The 20,229-nt window shown below is 48.2% G+C and overlaps 1 protein-coding gene across 4 annotated transcripts in view; it reads right to left on the minus strand.

The window, feature by feature from the left end:
* The window catches only part of LRRK1 (leucine rich repeat kinase 1), a 77,275-nt gene continuing 57,046 nt past the window's right edge, over positions 1-20,229 (minus strand). For 3 of the 4 annotated variants that reach the window (XM_032700354.1, XM_032700353.1, XM_032700355.1), the window contains 11 exons: positions 18,578-18,827; positions 16,996-17,162; positions 15,706-15,903; positions 14,764-15,041; positions 14,386-14,580; positions 13,471-13,622; positions 11,761-11,878; positions 10,312-10,428; positions 3,879-4,714; positions 3,205-3,306; positions 1-1,458 (listed from right to left, as the gene is read on the minus strand). In XM_032700354.1, coding sequence (XP_032556245.1) covers positions 1,281-1,458; positions 3,205-3,306; positions 3,879-4,714; positions 10,312-10,428; positions 11,761-11,878; positions 13,471-13,622; positions 14,386-14,580; positions 14,764-15,041; positions 15,706-15,903; positions 16,996-17,162; positions 18,578-18,827 — 2,591 coding nt within the window. In that variant the 3' untranslated portion in view covers positions 1-1,280. Of the gene's footprint in view, positions 1,459-3,204; positions 3,307-3,878; positions 4,715-10,311; positions 10,429-11,760; positions 11,879-13,470; positions 13,623-14,385; positions 14,581-14,763; positions 15,042-15,705; positions 15,904-16,995; positions 17,163-18,577; positions 18,828-20,229 lie in introns of those variants that run through there. The other variant, XM_032700356.1, reaches the window with a different exon arrangement.

Genomic DNA, 20,229 nt, shown 5'->3' on the forward strand with positions numbered 1-20,229 from the left:
TCATTTTTGGAGGAATCTGTTTATTTTAAGATACATTCTGTTTCTGAAGAAGGATATTTTAGCAGCCTGCAACAGAAATGTGAACCAGAGGGTTAACCTGCCCGTTCGGCCTTGGCCAGCCTTGCCGATGCTCACACAAGTTCTTTGGGTTAGAAAAGAAAAAAAAAAGGTCCAAAATTCAAACTGTACACTTTTATACAGGGTGCATAGCCAGGCTCACTTTTTACACTGCTGTACATGCTTGGGATAACTAAGTGCAATTGGATTCAGAGCCAAAACAGCATCCCAGGCCACTAACGAAGATAAAATACAAGCTGTGGTGGGCAGAAGCTGCACAGATACACAGAGGCAAACTGAGCTTATTTGTGTTCCCACTGCTCCAGAGTGCATTTCCCAAGAGAAAGAGGAGTGGAGCAGAGACAGCTTATGAACCTTCCCCATCACGGGGCTCCCTTCTCTTCTACCAGGAGTATCTGTCACACCCAGTGGCTTTGCTTTCCATCAGCTCCACTGACAGTTGACTTTCCAGCAGTGCAGTGAACCAGCTCACTCACTCGAGGTGCAGCATTCCTGGCAGGTTTTTCTGGGCTCCCTCACAGGAACACTGCACCATAACAGCTTTTAGGAACCAGAAACGCAGTGGCCAGCCACAGCTTACTGCTGGTTCCTACACCTGCGTGTCTGTACACAGGGACTACACCTGAAGTAGCCTCTAACGGAGTTGCAGGGAGGTGGGAAGCAGCCCCACAGTGCAGGGTTTCCAGCAGATGCATTCCCCTGGGAACAGGGTGGATCAGCCCACCGTGCCCTCACTGCCGGCCAGCGGGCAGCTGGGATTGGAACGTGCTCAGGCTCCCAGGGAAGAGCTAACAGAGCTCTCCTGGCTGACATACACAGGATCAAAGCAGCAGCAGCAGCAGCCAGGGCATGCTGAAGGTGAGGAAGGAATTTAAAATGGGGAAGAACAAACTGGAAATAGAGGCATGAGCAGAACTGCAGCCACCTCTGCCTTCTGCAGGGGAGCCTGTGACGGAGCAGGAGAGCGGAGAGCTGGCTCAGCTCATCCCTGCCCTGCTCACACCCCTTTCTTCATTCCCCAAAAGCCCTGACGGGGCTCCAGCCCCAGGAACCCCGCAGTGCTCACTAGCAGCAAACCAGATGCACACTTCCCCCATCACCCCTCATCCCCTGCCTCTCTGGGCCGTGTCCCCTAGTCTGGGTGTGCTTGGAGCAGGACACCTCCATCTCCCATTGAGCCTCGGGTCCCAGCTCCACCAGCACTACCTCCTCTTGCGCATGCAGGTTTCAAGCCTTCCCAGCTCCTCGTAGGCCTGGTAGAAAATGTCAAAGTCTCTGGCACTCCAGCCCCTCCAGACAGCCAGGCACCGCTCCATGTTTTCGTTCTCGAAGCAGCACACAACCGTGTCCTTTGCTACGAGAGCCGCATCCACCAGCGTCCTGGGGAAGGGAGACGAGAACAGGGAAGGGCATTAGGGCAAAAAGCAGCTCTGCAAGAGCAGCACCGGTTCACGAGCTTCCCTTCCAGCTACCCAATCTTTTCATAAGCTGTAAATCCTTGAGTAAGGAGAACATAACGAAGAGGGAGATCAGAAGCTGTGTCACGGCAAAACCAAGCGGCTCTGTGACAGGGGAAGAGGTTTCTAAAGGGATTCAGGTGCCTAAAGATTCAGGTGGGGGCTTAAGTCTGCCATGGCATTTTGAAGTTCCTGCTAATCTCCCAATTTGCTAAATCCACACACTCTTGTGCCTGCTGCCAGCTGGGCATTTTCAAAACAGCTCCATCATGCCACAGCTAACAGGCTGCTGAGAGATTCCACAGCCCGGAATACAGCATGGAAGTAGGATGGAGCCCGGCTCTGCCAGCTCAGGGTCTGAGCCCTGAGCCCAGAGCAGCAGGCACGGCTATGGTAGCAGCCAGGGATCTGTGAGGTCCATGCAGGCGTCACCCTGCATGACAGCATCATGTTGTATGTGCTTCCCTTCATGGTCTTCACTGAAGCTGGTCCTGCAGATACCCCTGAGGGAGGTGGCCAGGCAGACAATGACACTTCTGCTCTCGCAGAGTCCAAGGGAGATCAGTCCAACCTTGCTGGGTTCTTTTCACTGCAGATGGGGAAGGCCTGCCCCAAACTGGCCCCTGGATGGGAGCACTGCCCACAAGGGCTGTCCTTGGCAGTTGATTTTCATCATAAACTGCCCCTACAAAGCCCCCTCTCCTCCCTGCTGTGCTCTGCCCTTGGAGCAGTCAGGCACTATCCTGCTCTTTATCCTGCTGGTAAAACAGGGAGAGCCAATGGCCATCATGCCTGGACCACTCAGGACAAGCGTGAGATGCTGTGTCACCTCACCTTAACTCCACACTCAATTTGGGTGAAGCAAAACAAACCTAAGAGTATCTGTGACCAATAAAGAGAATACTCCCCTCCCAACTAACTGATAAAGACTCTCATTTCTTGAGTAGAGGGAATGGCAGGAGCCTTTTGATCTCCTGTTGTTTTTGCCTGGTGGTAATAAATGACCATTTATAATCCTTAGCACTGCTTAACCTGCATTTGTTTGGACATAAATAGTACAATCCCAGACCGGTATTTAAGTGATCAGCAGGAACACCCCCACCTCTCCAGCAGTTATTTATTTACTTGGACTCTCCTTCGCTGTATGAAACATTTTAAATTAACGTATATAACTGCTCTCCCCTGTGCTCCAGGGGCCGTCCCCCGGCCCGTCACTGCCCACAGCACAAAGGTGCTCATTTAGAGCCAGAACATCAACCTGACCCCCGTGAATGCAGCCACAGACAAGCCCCATGCTCTGCATAAATACACCTCTTGTTCTGAGCACAGGGTCTGAGCCTGCCAAGCTCCACCAACCTTCTGCCAGGTGCCCTCAGAGCACCGGGAGCCAGCACCAGGCAGGATCAGGCCGACTTTATCTCATTGTTCATGGTGCTGCCTGTTTCATTATGGGGGTACTTGATCTCTGTGGATTTTGGAGACCCCTCACCATCTGTCATGTTGAAGAGCGTGCACGTGCCTTGATGTGCAACCAGCAAATGTGTGTCCTCCAGCTGGGACCTTCTCAGAGGCTGCTGGAAGCCAAGAGGAAGCTCCCAGGAGCCCTCAGAGCCCCCTCCAGCCCCCCAGTCCCCTTGTGCCCCTGGAGACCGGCCCCAGTCAGCCTCACCCGTAGGGAGCCAGCTCCCCAGCCTTCAGCACAGCGATCACTCTGCCCCGCTGGGTGCCCGATTCCTTCTCCAGCCCGATAACGATGATATCCCCTCCTCTCCTAGAAGGGAAACAAGGGAGATGTCACACATACTCAGCAATAGGGATGCTGACAGCTGAGGAAAATCCATGTTGGATATCCATCCTCTGCTGCACAGCTGCCTGCAGCATGACATCTTGCAGGGGAGGGGCACTGCAATGCCACAGGGGCATCCTGAATCCACTGCAGTGAGAGATCCCGTGACAGGCAAAATCAGCTTCCCAGTGGCTTCCAGCAGCTCCACAGGAGGCAACAGGACTTGCCAGGGTTGTGTCCGAGCAAGGAAGCTGCCTGCTCCTCTTTGTTTGCTCAGTAGCTGGGGAAACAGGGCTTTGAGTCTGACCACCCCCTTCTCATTCTGCTGAAATCAATCCAGCAAGACCAGTGGCCATTCTGCTCAACACCAGATACTTTAAAAAGGGGTAGAAAATGGATGTACCGTTGTACTGGGAGCAAAGTTTCTTAATGGTAACAACTTTCTGGCCAGGTGAATCACACTGGGAATGCAAAATATCTTGAATTAGCCTGAGTTAACCTCATGTTCAGCCCACAAGGGATTTTGACGAAGCTGCTTTGATAAGGGACCTGCTTACCTGGGGATCCATATGAGGTCTTTCACTGGAAGAATCTTGACGGCTTGGAGATGCTCTGTGTCGTCACCCACAGGCATAGCATCACGATCCAGGGGAGCCTTCAGCTCACTGAATTTCTCAGACTCCTCAAAGTCTGTGGAGAATGGTGCACTGGAAGAGCTCATGGGCGAGCTGGGTAGGCTGGAGGGGCAGCGGGTTACCCTGTTGGGAGGTGAGGAGGAGTAGGAAGACACAGAGCAGTAATCTGTGAGCGAGTCCTGGTGGTTCAGGATCTGGGTGCCCACCTCTGGGCTGTACATAATGCTCATGTCCCCCACTGGGCTGTTCTCCACCGCTCCATGGTTGATGGGGGCTGTAGCTGGGATGGCTGCCGAGGGCTGCTGGATTGTAAACATGTCTCTGAGGGGGCTGCAGTCTCCACAGAAGTAGCGTGCACAGAGCTGGTAGGTGGTAGCATGGTACATCACCAGGAAGTTGCTTTTATCGTCCAGACACCACACCACCTCCTCCCCGTGACACTCGGAGTTGCAGGCGATGGATGTGATGACTGAGGGTGGGTTGAAGGGCTCCAGCCTCCTGCTGATCTCCATGGAGGAGCAGTCAATGATGAGGATGCCGGGGCCGTTGCTGTACCACACCTCTGCCCCGCTGTTGGTGATCTCCATGGCCTTCACGGGGTACGGGTTCTGCCGGGGGTCGTCATCCGAAATGTTGAATTTGGACCTGTTTGCTGTGTGGGAGCACAGGTAGGAGCAGCTGTCCCCTGGCATGCCCTGGGACACTGAAAACACGGCTACAAGTCCATCTGACAAGCCAGCCAGCACCACATATGAGTTCTGCAAGAAAGAGACAGTAGGATCTCATAGAATCACAAAATGGTTTGGGCTGGAAGGGACCTTAAAGATGATCTTGTCCCAACCCTCCCATTATGGGCAGGGACACCTTCCACTCGACCAGGTTGCTCCAAGCCCCATCCAACCCAGGGATGGGGAGTCCACAACCTCTCTGTGCCAGTGCCTCATCACCCTTAAAGATTTTTTTCCTACTTCTCTATGTCTCTGCAATACAAGACCTTTCAATCCCAGAGGCTCTGGCTGTTTCTCGTATGCTGCAAGAGCACGCGTAACCTATCCCAGAACAGTGATAACAGCAACATAAAAAGAAGTCATTACCAAGAAGCTGCTGCAGAGCCATACTCCTCTCACCCAGTATTACCTCTCTTTTACTGGCAAGGGCAGACAGACGGACCTGGCAGCCTGCCCTGAAGGTTAACAAATTCAAGCTGGAGTATGTCCAGAGACAGCCATCATGATCCTTGGAATCCAGCTGTAGAAACCCAGCTCACTTCCAAAAAGGAGTAAAGCTATTGCTATCAGTGTAGGTAGGAGAGGAATGGAAGAAATGCAGTAAAAATGGAAAGAGGGAGCCAACATCCTTGCAAACAAGAGCATCCAGTGATCACTCCACATCCGATGTCGGCTGCTCTGAGACCACTGCACCTCCCAGGGATGTTCTCTGGGTCTGGGATCCTTGGCAGCTCAGAGGCATCCCGGTGAAGGAAAGAGCAGCAGCAGTTCAGCAAAGCCCCTGCCAAGTGCCATGAACAGTTCTGTGCATTGGTAAGAACCTGCCCCTCAGCATGCAGACGTGCTGGCCGTGGCACTGCGGCAATGGACGCCCTCACATCCCATGGGCAGGAGCTGCTGAGGAGGCACGGCTCCACGACTCCTCCAGCTCATCACAGCGGTGCAAATGCTGTTAAACCAGACTGGGAATGGATCTCCTGTGGAACAAAACTCCCCGTGACCTTGGGTCTGTACCAGAAACTCCCCGATCTGTGAAGCGGATAGAACAATACCTACCTCAAAGGCCTTTCTATTTCCTCCCTGGAGAGCAATATATTCTAAAAAAAGACCCTTTTACCCAGGATTTTTTCGCTGTTGTTACAATCTGCCTGGACTAAGCACAGCAAACCAAACAGAACCAGACAGAGCACACCAACTGATCCAACACAACCTCACCCCTCCACAGCCGTGCATGGTGGGAAGCCTGGGAGGGTAGTGAGATGGGCTAAGGGCTCAGTCACCCCTTGCTGCTCATAAATTCAGGGATCTCTGTGCCCTTCCAGGGATCTTGGCTCTGCCAGCCCTGGAAAAAAGCTCCTAGGCTGTTTAAACTCCCAGAGGCTGAAATCAGTATGTTGACTTGCTCCAGCTATTGAAGGGCAGATAGTGCAGGGTAAGTGTTATTTAATTGACAGCTCTGTTTGCAAGGCTCATGGAGAGTCCTGGACAAAGAGACACTCTCTGCACACCAAGTATGAGTAAAACCACGAGAGCGCTGAGCCCTGGATGACTAATCCAAATCACAGCAGAATTTTACTGTAATGGGAAAAACTAGGGAAGCAAGTGGAAAGTTGTGAAATGGGCCTTGGACTGTAACTCAGTCCAGTCCCAATTCTCTAACCTCTAATTAAAAGAAACCCCAATGACCTGCAGTGCTCAGTGCTGTGTCCCTGCTGCCATGTGCGTCTGGTGCAAAGGCTCCTGGTTATGGCTTTGCCAGGGAATCGCATCAATAGGTTGGAACATGGCACGATGCTTTGCACAACCTGGGTCTTGGGTTACTTTTTCTTTGGAAAGGAGTTCAATTATTTAAAAATGAATAAAACAAATCAGAACAGCCCACATTTCTCTGATGAAAATGATCCAACTTTTTCAGTCCAAAGGACCCCGCACAAGAGGCATTTCTTACTAAAAATGGAAAATTTAAATTGAAATGGGAACATCCGATATTAACTGTAATGTGGGTATGTCAACCTGAACTGCTCCCAGCATGACACAGGACACTATTAAAGTCTTCAGAGATTATAATTTTGTCTGATTTGATTTGATTTGAAAATGCTGAATTATCCAAGCATAGTCTTCATAAAAAATATTTTGATTTCTCTGATTAGTGTCAGCTACTGCAGGACAGAATCCATATTCCCTTTTTGGTTCCACAGGCCAAGTTTCCCTGGCACTGAGCAGCTGGCACCATAAGCAGGTAGAGCTGGGTCAGTGACCCCCACCTGGTGTTACTGGTAATACTGATGCCAAATCCTATCCTGCCTGGGATAGCACAATGGTGGAAGCAAACTGGGAAGGTACTTTTTGCTTTGGGGCATTTATTACTCTCTGCCTTGACTTTGAGGGCTCTTGGGACCTGTTTCTATCCAGCTACTGTTGTTCTCTCTCAGAGAGATAAGAAATGTGGAGTGGGAAGTCAAATCACAGAATCACAGAATCTGCCAAGTTGGAAGGGACCCGCAAGGATCATCCAGTCCAACTCCTGGCCCTGCACAGGACCATCCCCAAGGGTCACACCATGTGCCCGAGAGGATCATCCAAACACTTCTTCAACTCTGTCAGCCTTGGTGCTGTGACCACTGCCCCGGGGAGCCTGTTCAGTGCCCAACCACCCTCTGGGGAAGAATCTTTTTCTAATCCAACCTAAACCTCCCCTGACACAACTCCAGAACCTTCCCTCAGGTCCTGTCACTGGTCCCCACAGAGCAGAGATCAGTGCCTGCCCCTCCTCTTCCCCTCAGGAGGAAGTTGTAACTGCAGTGAGGTCTCCCCTCAGTCTCCTCTTCTCCAGCTGACCACACCAAGTGCCTTCAGTCACTCCTCACACAGCTTCCCCTCCAGGCCCTTCTCCTCCTTGGGATGCTCCCTAATAGCTTAATATCTGAGAAATGGCCTCAACCTGCCATCCCTCACGTGACTGAGCCAAGGGAGTGACCGATTTCACGGAAGACCATGGCAAAGGTCACCTCCCCACAGGTGCCACTGACTTGCCAGAGGTCATTTGGTGCTGGTGCAGGCGGCCAGGGAGGCAAAGCCCTCCTGATCAGGGTATTCCAACAGCGACCAAAGGCAGGCAGGGCCGCAGCCTCCAGAAACCTTAAGTAACTTTCTCAGAATTCATTTTCAACATTTGGGCTCCGCAAAGAGCCAACAAAAACACGCAGCAACAAAACTGCATTTGAAGGCTGGGTCCTGCCAGCAGCCCCGCCGTGCCAGGAGGAAGGCCCCGGAGCGGGGCCGTGACGGTGTGGGATGTGCAGGGATGAGCTGGCTCCAGACGTCCTGTCCTGGGGCCGGGGACAGCACGAGGCTCGGGGCCATCGGCACGGCCGCTCTGAGAAGGCTGAAAAACATGATACAGCCCTTGACACCAGGGCCTGGTCACCTCCTCCTCCTCCTCCTCCTCTGATCCCTGCGGGGTCTGGCACTGCTGGCAGCACACACAGGGCAGGCTGCAGCCTTTAAATGCAGCTTTTGTTTCCATGTGTTCCAGGTTTCTGCAAGAGGCCAGAGCCTTGCACCCATTCAGGTCTCTCTCTCCCCTCCTCATCTCTTTGTAAGAATGCTACAAACCAAGTCAGAAAGCATCTTGGTTTGCTGGTTTTAACCTGTTTGTGCACTTACTTGGGTTTTTTTCTGAAAGGAAATTTACTGAAAATTGTATTGTTTACCAAAAAGAATGATACTGGTGATAGAAAGCATGCAACAAAAAGCTTAAACTATACAAGACTTTTTCCTGCTGGGTGAGTTTCGGATTCTGGGCCCCTCTCTGTTGCTTTTAAATTTCCATGATGCTTCCTTTGGATGAGAAACCAAGTTTTGGAAGCTATTTCTTTTGGATCAGCCTTCCCAAGGCAGTCGTAAAGAATTCCCCTTCCCAGCAACATCCCTCGGCAATTCTCTGACTAAAAGTTACCTCACATCTCATCAGCTAAAGGCTTTCTTCCCAGGGAAATGCAATTCCCTTCTCCGCTGGACAACAATGACTCTGATAACTCTGACAGAGCTTACTGGTCACACAGTGAGTGTGACAAGTGTAAGCTTTCCACTCAGATTTTTTTGGAAGAAGAGGTTGCTTTAGTTCTTGCCAACCTGGTCTGCACATCACCATGGCTGCTGCTCTGGCCATTTCACTGCCAAACTCATTCATAGAAAGGAGAGAGGAAAAAGTAAGTCCAATAAACTAAGAAGGAGTGTGCTGAAGGGATGTGGATTTCTGGAAGGTTGGGTAGGGTCGGGGGAGGAAGGGAGGTGTCTAGACTCAGTATTGCTATTGTAGGGCCTGGCATTATTTATGACATTTTCTAGGCAAGCCACAATCTGGAAATAGAAACCAGGAGACATAAAGCCACTCGTAACCCCTGAGGAATGGCTTTGCAAGCTGTGTGACAGTGGAAAAGCTGAAAGTGAAAGACTCGTTCGACTGTCCTGGACAAAACCTCAGGCAGCATGAAAAAGAAATTTGCCTTACACATCAGAAATGAAACTCCACAGCAGAGAAACGCTGCAGGTCCGCGAGCCAAAGACAGCTGACAGATGAAGCCTCCCAGCAGGAGAAATCCACCCCTGTGCCAACTTTCACATCGATGCCCTACTTGAGTCCTACTTACACCATGTTTGGAAGTGAAGCAGCACACCTTACACTAACCATCTGCCTTGGATTCAGTTTGCAGGGATGCAGCAATCTGAGCAAACGAGCCAGAAATGGACAATAGCTCAGGACGGGCCTGTGGTATAAACCAGCCCCACTGTCGCTCCCAGAGCTGCTCCACGTCGAGCTTTCAGACACATACCAGTCTGCTGGCATTTGCAAAGACTACACAGCTACCAGTAATGTTGGAACATAATTATATGTTTTCACTTGAGGTGGCTGTAAGCAAACCGGAGGTAATTTAGCTCGAAAACAGTTTTTATACATCTCCCAAGACTTGCCCGCAATAGGCACCCATGTCAGATTTCTCTTGCCAAAAACTGGATGCTGGCCATTCCAGAACTAGATAGACAGCATATAACTTGTGTTATTACCCATAAGAGTAATTATACATGTTATCCATAAGAGTATTACCCAAAACAGCTGTATTATCTCAGTGTTCTCATTCAAAACCAAAACAGAAGTGTGGCTGAGCCTAGATAATATTATAGATGACTGCACACAAATAACAGCACACATCCCAGGAAAACAGAGGGTACAAGAGGCAGGATATACCCACATCCTGAATTAGCACTTAACAAATCTCTATTCTAATTATTGTTTCATGCCCTCTCTACTTTGCTTGATCAGCCTAAACCTTGTCTTCCAGTGATGTGGAAACAGAGCTGGAAAATTTCCTTGCAGAGAAATTTGATCTATTTTGACTATTTTCCCAGCAGGCTTGGAAGTGACAGCTTTGGTCCCCTGACTCAGGTTCTTGCCCACACCTCTATTTTCTGGCAGAGATACAAAGACCAGGAAGCCTTCTCCTCCTGGTGCCAAAATGTTCCTGGGCTTTGCAAAGTCCTTCAACACCAGCTCAGTCTGGCAGTTTGGCCTGGGAGCAGACAGCTGAGTCTCACCAATGCCCCTTTTCCTTTAGGTTGCTCCTTACCTTTTTGACAACAGGCATCACTAGGAAGCAGCTCACAGTAGCAGGAGTGTCTAAACCCTTCAGTGGAGTCTTTAAGGGACACATGCCCTGCAACGCGTACACAGAAACCTTCTGGTCCTGTGAAAGAGCACAGAAAATTCTGTAAATGCCAATCACCTTCCATGCTTTCCATATTTTGATACCTGAACAGGATCTAATTGATTCCAAAACCAGTTTTTACTTGTATATTTTTGGTACCCAAAATCCAGATATCTGTTTTCCCTGGAGAGTCTTTGTTTGCCCTGTGGGTAGAAAGCAGGTGCTGCCCTCCCAAGAATGAGCTGTGGGCAACATATGCATTATCCAAAAGCCACTAAAAATCACCACTATAGGGGTTTTATCACCACACCTAAAAGCAGCATTTGGCAACCCTGACTGCAAAAATCCCAAACAACAACTGAAGCATGTTGTGTGCTATTTTGCATTAATCTGTCAATTCAGGGAAAGCTGGTATTACATTTTATGTGGAATTACATCTGCTCCACAACTCATAAATCTACTAGATTGACCAAGAGCACCCAGTTTGGAGAATAGCAACATATTCCATTTTGATCCAAAAGGTGGAAATACAATACTTTAAGATTTTTGAATTTTAATTTTTCTATATTTACTTTTCTGAAAAAACAACAATATTTGAAATTTATCTCTATTTAAGAAGAGGAAAAACTCAAAATAACTGATTTTTCTACGTGGTAAAAAAAAGATCTCTATTCTCACCCAGTTACAGCATCCATGCCAGGGTGAAGTGAATTAACCAACACAAATTATTTATTCAGTAAGTGTGTCCTTTTTTTCCCCACTCTGTAACACTGAATTTCAGGTATGTTTCATTTTTTTTTGGCTGTTTTTCATCTGTTTTGTGTCAAATGACCGTGTCAGAATTGGCTGACACTTAACACAGCCCTTTTTGATGGGTGGATGGGGGCTCTGGGGTATAAACCAGCCCTGCTCTCTCACTCTTATCTTTTTAGCTGCAATTTTCCACGGTGAACACAAAACTTGGGTACCCATTTCCCACCAACTTTGAAATCCCTCAGGCCTCTTTCAGAACCCCACCCTTAAATGCATGGTTTCTGTCACGGCTTCCCTTTATCGCTCACAGATAAGGACATTTCCCAGATGAACCCCTGGGTACAGATTGCTCCAACCCGGAGAGTTTTCCCTCGGAAAGCCAAGGTTCCCACGATTGCTTTGAGCACCAGGAGGCAGGATTTGGTTCCAGGTATCAGCTACGTGAGGAGAAACAATAAACCTGGAGACAGCAGATGCAAAGTCAACGCTGCTCATCTGAGAAGCCCATTGTCTCACCCACTCTTGGCTTTACTAATTTAACAGGCTCACTCTCTTCGTTTGTGTCTCTCCTAACGAGGCCCCTCTCGAGGGGGGCACTGAGGCCCAGGCAATGCTCACCTCCGTGGCTGCCCAGAGGGCATTCTGAAATTTTAGTTGGCAACATAGCTTCATTCCTGGGCAGCTCATCCTCTGCACTTCCATGACTCCTTTCTCCAGATTCACCACCGTGTAGTTTCTGAAAAAGGAGCAAATAACAATTTCCTGTAGCCAACATTCAGCCTGCACAGACTACAGGACAGTACATGGCACTTGTGGCCAAGCCATAACACAACTGTCTAGATGTGGATGATGCTGCAAGGACCTACACCCCTCCAAATGGTCCTTGTAAAGGAAGAGAAATACAGATGTCCCACAGCTCTTCCTCAGGGGGCAGATGTGCAATTGCTTCTGTGAAGATTTACACTCAGCTCTCTGATTTTGCATGGAAAGGATCAGGGCAGTGTACATGGTCTGTTACTATAATTCAGCTGTGAGACAAACAGCTCCAGCTCAACAGCAGTAATTAATAGCTGGGAAGTCTCAGCCCATCTTGCCCATTAGGTTCTCAAGAGAATATCTGCTCCATTTCCAAGTTCACTGCCTCGCTATTATCTGGCTTCATTATTAATCCAGCACATAAACAGAAGAGCATGATTCTTCACAATAAGAGCCAAGATCTGTAACCTGATCAAATAATTTATAAATCTGACTAATTAATATTTTTTTGTAACAAAAAGGATTTTATTTGTTTGGGGAAATTTTTTGAGTTTGAGTATTTGAACAAATAACTGGATATTCACGACCACATCTGTGAGCCCCAGATGTTTTACCAACTGTGGCACAAGCAATTACACATCCTGAAATCTGTCACAAATAAGTAATTTGCTATTCAGCAGTCTCCTAAGTGGATTGTCCAGTCAGGAAGCTGATTCACTGAGATATATCGCTGTGAATATTTGGACATCATCCACGTATTCAAAATACATCTGTGAGTGCCATGTGTTCCACCAGTTTAGCAGGAAGAGTTACACTGTCTGCACTGAATGACTGACCAGGCACCACAAATAGCAAAGCAAATAATTCATGAACAAATCACGTACCCTTTCCCATTAGCTTAATGGTTTCAAATAATGAACACATTATTATAAAATTCAGATCAGTTTGTGAATGTTTCCAAATAAGACTGGGGCTATAAAAATCAGTAGCATCCATAAAAACGAACCTAACTAGCCACGGGTCACATGTGGCTGAGCAAAATGCCATCATCTCAGTCACAATTTAATAACATTTTAAGCACATGCCTTCAGTATGGAATACATTTTACTGGCAGTGCACACTTGGATGCACACACAGCTCCAGGCATGTGGTTAACTCCCGATGATTGCAATAGGATTTAAGCATGTGCTTAATTGCTTTGCAGAAGAGAGATGGAACTGCAGCCTCAATTAGGAAAGGTTTAGTGTTAAATGGCCTCATTAGGAAAGGCAGAACACGTCTGTTCTCATGTGCAAATGCTTCATCCTGTGTGTGTGAATCATTACATTGCCCTAATCTTCTCCTCATATTAACTGAAGCAGAGTTAAGCTCATTAAATATCCTTTATAAAGAAACCACTGTTCCCAATTAAAAGAGTTTGGGAAAACAGCGTTCACCGTACCCTTGGCATTCACCCAAATTCACTTTCACCTTCTTTACCTCCCTCCCAGAGGCAGAAGTGAAGACGCTGAAGGATTTTTATTTAAACGGGAAAAAGAAAAAAAAGGATATTACCAATATGAGCCATCTCACCTGGTGTCTTCCTTTCCATCCCAGAACACCACAGTGTACTCCTGTCCTTGGGAGCAGAAGAAGGAAGCCTGCTTCCCACAGGGCAGCAGGTACATGAATGTTGCAAAGGTAGGATCTTTCATCTGTCCTACCACAGAAATGGCCAGTGGACGCTGAGGGGAAAGGAAAAGAGAAAGACATATGTCAAATAAAATGAAATAGAAGAACCATAATAAACAGGAGGTTCAGCAAGGCCAAGTACGAAATCTTGCAACTGGATCAGGGCAATCCCAAGCACAAGTACAGGGAACTGAATGGTCTTTAAGGTTCCTTCCAAACCAAACCATTCTCTGATTATTTATTAAAGCTTGGTCTGTTGTTCTCTTACACATTTTGCTGATTAATTTCTTCAGGTTTATGGATTTTAGGAGCTGTCATGACAGGGTGTAGCTGTTTTGAGAGACAAGCTCACCTTTGTCTGAAGGACAGCAGCTCTGAAACACCGAGCTGCAATTAATGAAAAATGCAATGTAGCATAATCCTTTTCTCATACTTTCAACCTTTTTCTTCCTCATACCTCCTTTTATAATCTCAGGGTTTTTGAAGTCTCTGTAGTTACACTCACAGCATGATACTGGAGCTGTTTCTAGAAATTATGAGTAACGTCTTGCCCTGGTGAGATCAACAGCCTAACTGCCATTGACATCAAGGGACCCTCCAGTCACCACAGATCTGTCATCAGATCTGTAAGGCCACAGATCTGTCATCATTTCATTCAGAAAATCCTCATTTAAGTCAATAGAAGTTCTGGGTCAGATCAGCAGGAGGGGTAAACAGGCAATCAAGGTGTTCTGCTGTACCAAGAGCAAGTTCAGCCCTCCTGCTTGAAGAGGGCAGCCAGATCAGAAAACATGGGTCAGGAGGGTTGTCTTGTACCTTTTCTGGCTTAGTGTCCCAACACTCCATCATGAGTGCCTGCATCCTATAGAGCTGCACCTCCTCTGGCTGCCCCAGAACAGGACGGATCCCTTTGGACAGCTTCTTTGCAATCTGGAGCTGGTGGTGTCCCAGCACAGGCCGCTGGCCAGACAGCAGCTCGTACAGGACCATCCCATAGGAGAACATATCGACCTAGAGCCGGAAACAGAGAGGAAAATCAGGCAAAGCTCCCTTGGTGGGTGGAGAAGAGAGCAAGGAAGGCCAGAGCGGGAAAGCAGTGCTGCCCATCATCATGGACAAGGGAATGCAGCCCCAGGCATGACACCAGCCACCCACCACTGCCACAGGGGCTGCCCCGCAGATACCCCCAGTCACCTTCTCATCGTAGACAATGCGAGGCCTGATCTCAGGGGCCTGGTACCCCGGCGTGCCCTCCACGCCCAGCGCGCCCTCGTGGAACGACTGCCGGGAGATCCCGTAGTCGGAGAGTTTGATGTTGATGTGCTCCTTGACATCCAGGGACCACACCAAAATGTTGTCTGACTTCAGGTCACAGAAGATTATGTTCTTCTTGTGCAGGTAGGCCAAGCCTGTCACAATCTGATACGCTATTTTGTGTGTCAGCATGTGTCCCAGCGGCACAAAGGAAGACCCTAGCACAAAGGAACAGTCTGTCTTCAGCTCCTGTAATTGCCATAACTGCCTTTTTCTCCCCCTTTCTCTTTCTCTTTTTAACTCCAGAGCAATAACTGACAACCTTTTAAAACATCACTCAATGCCACCATTTAAAATGACACTGTTTTTGTTACTATATGTGTCTGACAGTCCTACTAGATTCTTTTTTTTTAAACCCTTTCACTTCTAGGCTCCTAAATCTTCTGGTGAAAATTAATGTTTGACTGAAAGTTGACACAAAGCCAAGGTGCCAAGAGGGTCAGATGGTCTCAACTTATCTTGGAATTAGCATCGTTCATTTGACAGCAACAGAAATAAAGATACTTATGAGATAATTTAGAGTGCCAGACTCCCATCTGCAGGGGGAGGAACACAGCACCATCCATGCAGCGCTGAAGTGAGATGTACTTCATATTAATTTGCAGAGAAATTGAAAATCCAGGTCTCCAAAGTAGTTTTGAAAATCGTGAGCAGCAATTTTTACTAGGTTCCCAAAAGCACAGCTTAAGAACAATTCCACCCCTCCCACTTCCCCTAGTCTGGAAAAAAATCCCCTCTGGTAAATCAAGCAGTAATTTAAATATTGCCAACCATTTGTCACTTGGAGAGTGATCTCTCTCAGTGGGGAGACCCTGGCTTTACCTTTGGAGTTCTCAGACAGCACAGTGGTGAGGCTGCCCAGGGGGGCCAGCTCGAGGGCGAAGCAGAGCGGGTGGATGCTGATGCCAATGAGGGACACGATGCAGGGGTGCTGCAGGGAGTGGAGCATGCTGGCCTCCTGGCGGAACTCCGAGAAGTTCTTCATGGCATCCATGGCTCTCAGGTGCTTCAGCATGGTATCTGGCAAGACACAACCCCCTTCTCACTGCCCAGCTCAGAAACCAAAGTCACAAACTCTTTGGAAAGTGCCAATCACCAAGCAAGGGCTGCAGGAGGAAGGCAGCTGGTAGGATGATACCAACAGCAAGGCTTTAAGTTGAATCCTTGTGTTGATGCATGAGCCACTAACAGACACTGACTATAAGCAGGGTATATATGGTACCTCAGGAAGCAAAACCTCCCTTGGTCTTTTAACACCAGGCTCTGGTGTGTCTGGCACATGCTGATCTCATATATCACCTGATGACTTTGGAAAACTCATGCTGTGCTTCTCCAAGCAGGGACTGCGTGTGGATGTCATACTGCAGACCCTTTGCTGGAAGTGGTCTTTCTCTACCCTTTCCTGGCTTTCCTGCCAGATGAGAGACCCATCACAATAATGGTCCTTCTGCCATGGGACACCTCAGGCTGCTCAGGAAGGTTGGGTCTTCCCAAAGGTTATTTGTCACTGGGACAGCAGCTGGCCTCCTCCACAGCTCAGGAGTTCACCACATCCTCCCCTGACAAAAATGAAGAATATAAGCCACTTTCCCCTTTCCTTTGTCCATGGACTGAGGCTCTGCTGGGATTCTGGACTTGACATGAGAGCCCATCCCTGCCTGGAGGAGTTGGCAGGCTCAGAAAGATTCCCAGCTTGCTTTCTGCAGCTGCTGGCACAGATGGGACAAAAGACTAATTCAAAGGTGGAGACTCACAAGTCCTTAGTGCAAACCCATGCAAATCCACACTTCTCATGGTCAGATAGGTTGGGAACATGAGATGAAATCTTACCTCCCACCCCAATCCAGGGCTCTGCCTTGGCACCCTACAAATGCACCCACTGATCTGCAGGAGAGAAGCTCCCGTGTCAGTGACCTTCAAGGCTACAAGTGTTCATGCAGAACTCTAAGATGCATCCTCCTCCTCCATTGAAACACACCAGTTTTGCTATTTATTTCAAAGTTCTATTTAAACAGGTGCTGCCAGCACTCTGGAGAGCAATGGCTCTTTAGTCTTAGCTTGGGATCACAGATTGCAGGAGACAATTCCTGACACCAATTCTGTACACTGTACCTGCAGCTGAAGTGGGAGAACCCTTGCATTTTTTAATCTGAAATCTCTTCACAGCCACTGGCTTTCCTTGGTATCGTGCCCGATATATAACAGTTCCACTTCCACCCTGGCCAAGAACGTTGTTTTCATTTTCACTGCATTCCAGTTTGCTATTTTCCAGGAACAGTCTGCCAAGGAGAAATTGGGGCTTTTTAATTAAAGTTTCAAAGACAGTGTGAATTCATGTTTTTAATGTGATTTCCATTTTCACAAATGCTTGATAGATTCTTGTCTTACCTACCAAGAGGACTGGATCACCTCACCTACCTTGGTCATCTCAGTGTACTCTATGCTGGCTCCTGTTGTACAACGGATTTCTCCCAGAAAAACTTGGGCAAATAAGCAAAAAAGGCTTTTTACTAATTTATCCCACAAGAATCAAACAGATCTGGAAAGCACATAAGCTTCTTTTCCAACCAGATGACACAAATACTGATACTTGTACCATTTATCTGTATTAACGATTTTTTTTGCTTCATTTACCTCCCATTCCTCTTCTCTCCACTGAGGCAGGACAGGATGTTTATGAACAGCCCCACACTCTGAAACCTGATTATTCAAATCAGCTCAGTGTTCCCAGGCTGTAATTCATCATTTCCCCTCTCTCCCAGAGACTACTTTTACAGCTGTTCACACTTCAAACATCTCCACTCGCCTTGCACCCGTCAAATAAATCTATAGGAGATAGCAGTGTGAGGAGGGCTGTCTGACAAGCTGATGGGGTGTCTGCCCAGAAAAATGACCCCAAGAAAGCAACAGAGGCCAATGGGAGTGCAGAAAGCTCTGACAGCAGCCAACAGGGCAGTTTGGTCTAGAGGCTCTGCATCGGGCACTGAAAGTTCTGAGAGAGTGTGAACCAAAAGAGACCCTGGTCTCCTGTCCTGCCTGCTGTCAGATCTCTTGTTCTACACACTAAGTAATAAGGGGTATAAGACCAAACCCATCTGGGAATGCAGTTAAGCAGCTTAAAGACTTGGCAGTATTGCTCTGGGTAGGGAAGAGCTGTTTCAGCTGTTCAGGACTGCCACACATCCAACACATCAGCAGCCCTCAGCCGAGCAGGAGCCTCGACTCAGTGTGAATTCTCTTGTGGCGCCTATAAATTCACTCACCTATGGCCCCTTAAAAAAGTCAGGCAATTTCAGGGCCAACCTTGTGATGCAGCAGTACTTCCTTTTGGTTTTGCCACATTAAAATCTCCTTTGTGGGATCCCAGAAAGACTCCAGCTACAGAAAGCTCTGGCCAGAGAACTGGGCAATGCAGGACAGCTGTGGCTTGAAAAAGGGACTTTCACATTGGACCACAGTGATCTCAAAGGACCCCTGATGTGATGACTCGGTCAGCACACAGCTATTGTCTAGGCAAGTGCACTGAACACCAGGAGTGCAGTTTAGGATGAATTGCCAGAGCAGGGATTGAGAGCAGATGGATTTTTTTCTTGTGGTCAGTTATGTTCCTCTAGCAGAGATAACTTAGGAAAACAGTCCAACTGAATTACATCGGTGCACTGAAACTTAATCAAAGGTCCTCAAAAAACATTACCTGGCAGGAAAATCAGTCATGAAAAGCTCTGGGACCAGTTCTTGGAGAGAAACGGGGATGTCAGGGTGGTTGGGACATGTGATGTAGTCCAGTTCAATGGCAGTCAGGACACAGTCCTCCATGTTAAAGTACTGGGCATCCTCCATCCTCTCACCACATTCGTTCTCCTCTGCCTTGGCAGCTGCACAGATGTGGCAGGGCACATACTGCTCCATCAGCAACGTGCCATCACTCTCCATGGCTGTGAGGGCTTCAGAGCAAGCAAGCAAACAGAAAACAACATCATTCACCTGAACTGAGGAGGAACAACAGCTTCAAGTGCATCCGAATGTCTGCAGGCACTACCTGGATCTGCTGGCTGAAAACGATCACGCTCATGAAAGCAGCAGTGCATTGACTGGAATAGAAAATAGCTTTTTCCAAAGTATGCAGAGATAGCAGGGACAGCACTGGGGAGACAGGACTGGGGACACAATCTCACACCTCCCCTGCTCTGGGCACAGGTAATGCATGGGCTGGCGAGGAAAATATATTCAGGATCAGCAAAAGTATGTGAATAAAGCACTGGAGAGACCCTCCTGGGTGCTGGGTGTATCTGTCTTCTCAGACTGCAAGCTGCCAGGTGGCTTCCGGTGGGGAGCAGGCATGGGAATGAGAATGGGAATGGGAATGGGAATGGGAATGGGAATAGGAATAGGAATGGGAATGGGAACGGGAATGGGAATGGGAACGGGAATGGGAATGGGAACGGGAATGGGAATGAGAATAGGAATAGGAATGGGAGCAGACTGGGAGGCACAGCACACTGAGCTCAGATTGAGCACTGCAGGTGCAGGTTCAGGGTAAACACTCGCCTGCAGCAGCCAGGTTGAGAACACAGTTACTGTGGGCTCCCTCATGGGCAACATGAGAGAAATGTGGATCGTACCAAGATTAAGCCTTTGGGAGGTTCACACCTTTCTCTTAAGTACAGAGGGATTTTGTGGTGACAGGCTCTGTTAAATGCCCACAATTAGTCAGGGTGAACACAGACTGCAACCTTTGAAGTCATGGCTCTTCTCAAGCTTCAGTGATTAACGTTAGCATTATTTTAATCCAAAGGCAAATAAAATGTTCTTTTATCTTCAAAACACATAGAACGTGAATACGTGAGAGTGCACCACTGTTTCCTCCAGAGAGCCTCCAATTAAGAGACTTTGGCAGTGTTTTCTAGACCAGTGTGGGATGACAAAGAACACTTCAGATTTTGTTTTGGTTTTAAATGAAGTGATTTGGGGTTGCAAACAGCCCGCTGGGTAACAGCAGGATCTGTGCTGAGCACAGGAAAAACAGCTGCAGGAGTCAAGGAAGTCACCTTGGCACAGAGTCCTTGGTACCACATTCACTCTTGCCTCTCACATCACAATTTTATAACTTGTAGGATGTTAGAAATGGTGGGCAAATTCTGATCCCAGCTGATGCCAGAATGAGATGTATCTATTAAGAGACAATGCCAAGTTGCTTGGGCCAAATTCTGCCCCTGCTTCAAGCACTGGAAGAGTCTCTTGAACTCCTACGGGTCTTGTTTGAACTGCAGTGTTTCACCTGTGCTGCAGTGACTGGCAGACTGAAACACACAATGTCTAGACCAAAGGGTGTTGTCAACTAACCTC

This window comes from Chiroxiphia lanceolata, chromosome 12, assembly GCF_009829145.1.
Source record: "Chiroxiphia lanceolata isolate bChiLan1 chromosome 12, bChiLan1.pri, whole genome shotgun sequence".
NCBI classification, from domain to species: Eukaryota; Metazoa; Chordata; class Aves; order Passeriformes; family Pipridae; genus Chiroxiphia; species Chiroxiphia lanceolata.